At 52.1% G+C, this 8,173-nt stretch overlaps 1 protein-coding gene across 1 annotated transcript; it reads right to left on the bottom strand.

Moving 5' to 3' along the window:
• Window positions 1–3,082: 3,082 nt before the first annotated feature.
• Window positions 3,083–7,960, bottom strand: BATF (basic leucine zipper ATF-like transcription factor). Its single transcript, XM_074909308.1, has 3 exons — window positions 7,895–7,960; window positions 6,032–6,136; window positions 3,083–3,289 (listed from the first exon to the last, which is right to left on the bottom strand). Exons 1-3 carry the CDS (start codon window positions 7,958–7,960, stop codon window positions 3,083–3,085), a joined length of 378 nt encoding a protein of 125 aa, XP_074765409.1.
• Between the last annotated feature and the right edge of the window lie 213 nt (window positions 7,961–8,173).

Raw genomic sequence — 8,173 nt, 5'->3', positions numbered from 1 at the left:
AATGTTTGAATATATATGGATAAAATATGAAGTGTACTATTCTCTTGAAACAATGTAATCGCTTCTCAGAAACCCCACCTAGAGCTGGTATGCAATCGCTTCTCACCTAGAGATAATATGTCACCGCTTCTCAGAAACCCCCCCACCTAGAGATACATGTAACTGATGCTTGAAGAAAAGCCGCCAAAAGATGGATCATGAGGCTTTTAAAAGATCCAATAGGAGAAAAGCGCGCCAAGAGACCAAGGCTTCGAGACTTTCAAAAGACCCCATAGGAGGAGGACAAAGACCCAAGCAACTCAAAGGACCCAATGGAGAAAGAGCAGGACAATCATCTGATGAGAGAGGATCGGTTAAAGACGGTAGCACAGAAGTATAAGAAAACCGCTGTTTTTTGAACTTGGGGTGCGCGTGGTAGGGTTACGGCTCTCCGCACACCCAGCACTGCTTTGTCTATTGTTTCTCACCCTAAATCAATTGAACCCGATTAAAAATATATATATATATATTTAAAAATTGGCTCGTTTGATTATAACACGCGGAACACCACCCAGCCTGCAGGATTTCAGACTTTGACAGTTCTGCAACAAAAGTATTGGCTTCGTGTCTCTGTGATGCATATACATTAGGGTAGGGCCTTCTCCATCTGCAGCTAAAACCAAGTTTAGCATTTTATAGCCATGAGAGACACAAAGCTCACACCAAGAATGGAGATTTCTTGTTATTGGAGGAGTACTGTGTTTGAAGTCAGTGCAAGCTTTGCTGGGGCTCTGTTTCATCCTCCAGTGAGGAGCATGAGCCTGTGGTACGCTGCACAGCAAACCCCAAGTGAGATAGCAGTAATTTTTTTCTCTGATTCTGTGTAACTCAGGAAACATGGGAGCATCAGAGCCCTAACAGCAGTGAAAAATCTGGGAGCAAACTCACCAGAAGCTGAAGGAGCAGAAGAGGAGCCTGTAAAAACAAACACCTCTAGAGCTGCAGCCTGTTGTGCCTCCCAGGCCTAAAAGGTCAAATCCCAGAGAAAAGCAATTTGTGAAGGGCCTTTGTAGCCTGAGTGGCTCCAAGCGTGGCCTGTGTGGGGAATCAGCAGCTCTGGTTGTTGTACTAGTGGATGAAGTCTACCGCTGTGAAATCGGGGGGGTAGGGGGAGGGGGGGGCTGGATGTTAAGACACACTGAAATTGTTCTTGCTGCTTTTTTGTGAATGTCGTCGGAATCTTTTTGCTGTCTGTAGATGTATTCTGCCTGTCCTGTATGCAGAAACCCATCTGCCTGGCTAGAATAACCACCACCATCCTCCCCTATGTGTGAGCATCCCCCTCGGGGCAGGGGGCAGAGCTGCACAGACAGGGCCTGTGAAATCACCCATTGCCTCAGCACTGCTTCTGTAGGGTGGTGACACCCAGGCCATCGTGCTGACACCAGGCATCCCTGGCCACAGTGCTTCCCATGCTGGCACAGAAGTTGGAGGCAGGAGGTTCACAAGCCTCTTAACAGGCCATGGCAGGAGAAATCACGGTGCTACCTGTGCCTGTCCTGAGGACAACTTGCTGAGGCATAGCGGTGTTTGGTTATCATCCCGCTAGTGTGAACCAGGGAGAGAAAATGGGCACAGCACAGCACATTACAGAGTTTTCCCAACCACTCTTGAGGGCTATGATGATGGGCCAAAACCCATCTGGAAATATGCCACTTGTCTGTGCCTGAAACAAGGATATCTACAAATTGGGTCCATTTAACTCAGTTAAAAGCCTGTGTCAGCAGCACTGCTTGTGGTATCCTGTGCTGAAAAAATTGCAGCTGATGTCCTTGGAGATGGCAGCAGTCCTGAGCCAGCATTAGCAACAGGACCTGCACTGACAGGTGGGCTTCAGTCTTGTGTATAGAGTGGGGCTGATAGTTGGATTGTTGGTGAGGTATTAGGTGCAGAGACCATGTGTATGGACTGGCATGTGTTTCCGCTGGATCAGACCCAGCAGAAATAATCTGCTCTTCACTGACCTTTCAGGCTTCATCTTCTTCAATGCATGAGGTAGTGCAGCAGCCTTTTGTGGAGCTGTGACTGGTGGGGAGGGGAAATAACACAGGCTGCAGCTACATGCCTTGTTGCAAGGGTCCTGCTAGGTTCTGCTTCACCCGTGCACAGCATCACCATCCCTCTCCATGCTGCGATGCTCCTTCCCAGCTGTGTTGGTGGTCAAGCTGAAGGCTCCACCAGCCCACCAAGACCCACACATGAGGTGATATGATATGGTAGTGCACTTCTACACTTGTGAGGGGGAACTCGTGGAGTTCTAGCCAGCAGCAGCAGGGAGCTGAGGGGATCAGCAGGGAAGAGACCTGTGATGCTATGTGGCATGTCAAACTCATTAGCTGGGTCCAGCAAGGAGGGATGCATCTCCCCCAGGGACCCCATCACCCCACAAACCATGGCTCCTCAGCCTGTCCAGCCCACACACATGGGTCCTGATTTTTCTCTGTATCAGTCCCCCCTTCTAAATGTGGGGCTCCAGATGCTGGCCCTGGATTCGACATGAGCAGACACAGGGTTGTTTCCTGGAGTCCAAACTCTCCCCTCCTTCTGCCTACATCCTCACTGTGTCATGTTGGGCCTTAGGAGTGGCTCAGGTCCTATTTTGGAAACAAAGAGCTAAGCATTTTCAACCTTTATTTTACAAAAATAAACCAGTTTTGCCCTGGTAATCTGTGGCCCCCAACCTTCCCCTCCGCCCCTGCTCCCGTTCCTCTCCCTGCATCTCCAGCCGTTGCACGCCGCAGCCAGCCGCTCGCACAGAGGCTGCCGGTGCCACAAGCTCCTGCAAGTGTCCCCAAGCAAGCACTGGGGAAGGGGATGGTGCCTTTTTGTGAATGCATCCTCTTCCCAGGATCCAAGCTGGAAACTGCCCAACGGTGCCTCCTGGTGGCTCTGCTATTTCTGCACAAGGAGCAAGTCTTAGGCAAGTCACTAGAAGAAAGGGTGTCCGTCCGTCTGTCCCTCTTCCCTTGGATGGAAAAGCGAGCCCCACGAAGTTGCTTCTTGCTACCAGTGGAGCCGGCAGGCTGCCATCCTGCAGGCTGGCTCAGTGCTGGAAGCGTGGGGAGCTGATGTGGGGCTGGTGGAAGGAGTGTGTGGCATAAAGCACTTCTGGAGGTGGCGGAGGGGATGTCAGGATGGAGCAGAGTGGTTCGTGGGAGCTCAGCATCGAGGCAAAGTGCTTCATTTCCTCTGTCAGCTGCTTGATCTCCCGGCGCAGGGCAGCATTCTGCCTCTCCAAGTCTTCGCTCTCCTGAGGAGACAAAACCACAGGGGCTTCCTCAGAGTGGGAGCCACTGGGATGAGCTGGGGACACGAGGGTCACAGTCCTGCGCCTCTCTGCCCCGTAGAGTTTCCAGAATGACATGTTTCCGGTAAATTTGGCACAGAGCCGCGCCTGGGCAAACCCCCCTCCCCCAGCTGGCCGGGCCGAGTGCGGGTGCGATGCTGGCGGCCCCAGCCGCACTCCCCAGCCCCGGCTTACGAGAAGTGACTGTGGCATGCTCCCGCCCAGGCTTTCTCACTCCCTCTCACGCACACGCACGACGCCCGGCCGCTTCCCGGGCCTCCCGGCCGGGGGGAGGGTGCACTGAATAACCGCCGTCTTTAACCAGAAAACCACCTGCCACAGGAAACCTGTCATTGCCCTGGAAAGAAAAGACTCACTGCTTCCTGCTAGCAGCCGGGGAAACCAGCGGCTCGGTGGGGAGGAGGGGGAGACACTTGAGTCAGAAGAAAAGAGAAACCGAGGCCTCAGAAGAACCGAATTAATACTGTTATTAATGAGAATAACAACAAAGGAGTTAATAATGATTCTCAGCCTTGTCTCAACAATCCTGAGAGCACTGAAGTCTATGCTACTTTTACTGCTGCCGAAGTGCAGCCAGCTCCAGGCTGGAGCACCCCAGGTACCAACTGACCGTGAAGCCAGCAGCCTGGGCAGGACCAGAGGAGGGAGGGAGGATGCAGCAGAAGGATCTTCAAACTCAGCTGAGACAGCTAAAGTGGGACCCAGTGTTCTGAGGCCCTGTAAGGCTGCACCACCTCCTTGGCAAAGCAAACCCATCATGCCCCCTCTCACCCCTCCGCTGTCACACTGACTTCTGACACTGCCCACTCTCTGTGCACAGGTTGAAACACACCCCCCAGCAGTTACAGTGGCTGTCACAGGAGGAGCCTGCACAGCAAGCAAGCATCTCTCAGATGTGACTAAATGCTTTGGAAATCATGACTGACAAACTGGGGAGCTGATGGGAATCATCCACGGGGTGGGAGCTCCAGCCTCCCTGTGAATCATTCCCCTCAAAACACAAGCTGTAAAGCCCTGGGGCAGATGGAGATGCTGGCTTCTTTCATACTACCACAGCTCAAGCTGAGCCATGCTCTTCTGGGCAGAACCACATCAGAGAAGCCAAGTCCCCGATGCAGAGCCAACCAAAGGCAAAGAGCACTCAGGGAATGAACCCAGGAGCAGCAGGGGGTCACTGTCCACCAGGAACTGGAAAAACATTAGCAAAAATTCACCATCCATCCTCTACTTGCCTCCCTGCATTTCTCCAGCTGCCTGCCAGGATCCTCTCTATCTGAACCAAACTGGGCTTAGCCCTCCTGTTCCTTTGGGAAGGCAAGGAGTGTGTGTTATCAATGCTAGCTGAGAAGTAGTAATCTCGTAAGCAAGTGGTTTGTCATCTGCTTCAAGAAGAGTGACCCAATTCTTCTTGGTTCACATCTAGGCAGGATTTTCCTCAGGGAAGATCAGAGCCTATATCTACCTTGGAGAGAGCACCAACCCCAAGGAAAGAGTGTCTTTTCACCCCTGTCAGGCACAGTCACCCAGAGCCATCGCTGCTGACAGATATAATTCAATTGGCCTAGAGCCATGTCAGTTCTAGAAGGATCATCAGCTACTGAGAAAAGAGTGAAATCTCTGTCTTAAACTCAGCTCCAGCCATGAACTGAGGGCACTATGTAAGGAGGAAGGTTCAAGACCAGCTTTTCAAGAATTCTTCCCAAAAACAGGGATCTGGGGAATTATGAAGACCACTTAGTCAAAGGATGTTTTTTTGAACAGCAGGCCAATCACTTTTCAAAGGGCAGCCAAACCCAGTGCAGGGATAAAGATGGTCTCTGCTCACTGCAGGCTGTGTCCTGCATACTGCACACCAGTGGCCCAAAGCACATGGAACTACACTTACCAATGTGCAAAATGCAAAGGAGCCCAGCCCCTGTGCTCCAACATTGACCACACACTCCTGCCCAAACATACACAGCCAGAAGTGACCATCCATCCTGAAAAGCAAATGCCTAATTCTTCACACTAGGAAGAGCCTCAGGGGTGCCCATGGTGCCACAGGAGGAGAGTGGGACAGCAGGGTGAAACCAAAGGAGGGAAAATCCATGCTAACCAACAGGAAAAGCCTCCAGGTACTGTACAGTGTTCAGATGTAGACAGGGATACAAGCGCTACCATGGAGACATTTTAAAATACTAGAAAATGAATATTTATTTATCTACACTGTGTAGTGTCTCAGGGAACAGGCCAAAGGAGATGGCCCATTCGGCTCCACATTCCACCACCTTCCACACTAATGAATACAAAGCATTACCATCTCAGAAAAGCATCCTTGTATGCTGTTGCACCACTGGGTAGGTGGTGGCAGGAAGCACAAACCCAGGGAGGGTCAGTGCGAGTGAGCCTGTGCTTTCAAATAGGTTCTGAATGAGCTGGTCAGAAGATGTTAGGAAAGGAAATCAGTAATGTCAGACCGAGAGATGAAGACGTATTCGAGACTAGCTACAAAACTAAATGCTTCAGTGGCAGTCATCATGGGCAGTGTACTCTCGCTGTGAGTGCTGACTCCTACATCCTGCCCCGGCCTTACTTTTCCTGTCCTGACACAGCTGAGCATCTCCACTCCAGGTCCCCACAGGAAAAGCACACTGTCTCCTACGTGAGCCCTCAGCACCGGGAATGGGGAAGGGTGGGAGCGCTCACCAAGTGCAGTGTGTCTGCTTTCTGGGTCTGCCTCAGGCGGCTCTTCTGCGCAGCGATGCGATTCTTCTCCCTCCTTTGGACTTTCCTCATGTCATCAGAAGAGTCCTGGGGAAACGAGGCATGGAAATGACTAGAGCATCCCCTCTTTCACCCTGCACCTGCAGGGCTGTAGGTGAGAAGGGGACACAGCAGGTAACATCATTGAAGCACAGGACATAGGATACACACCCTCAGCATCAGAATAAAGCCATACCCCAGGGATGTGTGATGCTTTTGGCACCCCTGTTGCCAGGAGGGGCAAGTCTGATACCTTTGGGCATCCCAGCACAGCTGAGAAATGACCACTCTCCCTTCACCAAAACACAAGCCTAGGATATGGCTTGAGGGACCAGAGTAAGGAGCTCTCTCTGTAACAGACAACCTTCCCCTTCCTCGTCTCTCTGTGGGGATGAGCACGGCAGATATTCCAGAGCCTTGGCTGAAATATCTGTCCAGAGATTCAGCCTGTATCTTCCTCCTCTCATCCCCATAGGTCTCACACCCTTTCCATCACCCTTCTCCCTCAGGCTTTTTTTTGTTGCAGAACCTTACAGTGCAATGGACCCCTGCTTTGTCTAACTAGACAGACTCAGAGCTTTTTGTTTTTCCCCAGATCTCATTTGCTCCAGCTCACTGATCTCTGTACTTGCTCCTTTCTGGAGTCCCTTGGTAGCAATGCCTGCAATGCTGACTGCAGCACTTCCAAGCCACTTGGGCAGGGGAGAGCACAGGTCTCCAGGCTCCAAGTCATGAGCTTCACACAGCAGCCATTCTCTGCCGAGATCTGGTCCTGCTGCTGCCTTCTGACAGTTGAAACTGTCACACAGACTCTTTCATCTTCTATTTTCATATTGAACTGCCTCTTTTGAGGACTCTCTGACATTCACACCACTGCTTCTCCACAGGACTACAAAACTCGGCCACAAAAGTTATCTTCCCAGCCCATCAGTCTGTCCACATCCTCTCCCAGCTCCACCCCGCCCAAGACCTTTTCTCTTCTTTGAACTTAACCATTTTATCCTTGCCTTCAATACCCTACAAATGTCTCAGATAGGGAAGCTCCCACATCCTGCACAAAGCCCAGTCCCTATCCTTTAGCAACTCCTGTGCTTTGTCACCTTCTCTACCGGGATGCCTCTCCATCCCTGGTTGCAAGCCCAAAATCTGCAAGATTTCTGAACAAAGTCTCAGGTACTTGCCGTTGTTGCCAGCCCTAGAGAAATGTCAAATGACAGATATAATAAAGTTTAGCCAGAAAAGGCAGTGGGAATACCTCAGACTTGTGTCAGTATCTGCCAGCAAAAGACCTACCATTAAGTCCATGCAACAAAACAAAAGCTCTCTGTTAAGCATTACTGAGATGAAAAACCTCTGAGGCTGAACAGAAAAGAAAGCAGACCCAAGGTGGCAGGGCTTTTCTGGGTCCCAAGTGCTGTCCACGGCAGTGGGAAGCAGGCAGGCTGTCCCTGAGCCATCCCGGTTCATGGCGAGGAGGTGCATGCTCAGGCTCCTCGCCAGAGCACCGACTCTCATGCTGAAGCTTCCTGCCCACTGCCTGCCCAGTACGTATCACAGGGCCCACCATGTGCAGGGGTCCTGGCCCCCAAGTTGTCCCTGGCCTCCTCTCTCCTCCCATACCCAGGTCAGTGGCTGGGGCTCTCGGCTCAGCCCCACATCCCTCTCCCCACAGCCTTTCCTAGAAAGCCCTGCCATACCGCTCTGCGAAAATGCCAGCGGTGGGTGCCACTCTTCCTCCTGCCCACTCATGGTCCACCTCAAAGGACTCTCCAGATGGGGAGAGCTGGGGAAGGGTCCTCACTTTACCTGCTTGCTGGGAGGGGGTGACTGGCTGAAGCTGCTGGAGTCACTGCTGTCGGAGCTGTGGGGCATGGCTCCTGTCTCTGGCTCCCAGGGCCTCTTCAGCTTCCTTCGTGCTCTTGGTGTGCCTGTCTTCTGTGTCACTTCCCTTCCTTCTCCCCTGCCCTCCTCTGTCCCCCCTGAGATGGCCCTTGCCTTCCTGGCTCTCGCCTGACCCAGAGGCAAGCTGTCCTGCCCTGTGCTCTGCCACTTTCTCTGCCTCTCCTCTTGGAGCCTCTGTACCTT

The sequence above is a fragment of the Athene noctua genome, chromosome 6 (genome assembly GCF_965140245.1).
Source record: "Athene noctua chromosome 6, bAthNoc1.hap1.1, whole genome shotgun sequence".
Taxonomy (NCBI): Eukaryota; Metazoa; Chordata; class Aves; order Strigiformes; family Strigidae; genus Athene; species Athene noctua.
The sequence above is the reverse complement of the archived record's forward strand: the minus strand, read 5'-3'. Positions and strand labels throughout refer to the sequence as shown.

Bases quoted from the DNA above. Each gene is read 5' to 3' on its own strand.
- BATF (XM_074909308.1), bottom strand. From the start codon at position 7,960: ATGCCCCACAGCTCCGACAGCAGTGACTCCAGCAGCTTCAGCCAGTCA. The intron at 6,137-7,894 runs GTAAAGTGAGGA...TCGTTTCCCCAG, and splicing joins CACCCCCTCCCAGCAAGCAG to GACTCTTCTGATGACATGAG. The intron at 3,290-6,031 runs GTGAGCGCTCCC...TTGTCTCCTCAG, and splicing joins AAGCAGACACACTGCACTTG to GAGAGCGAAGACTTGGAGAG.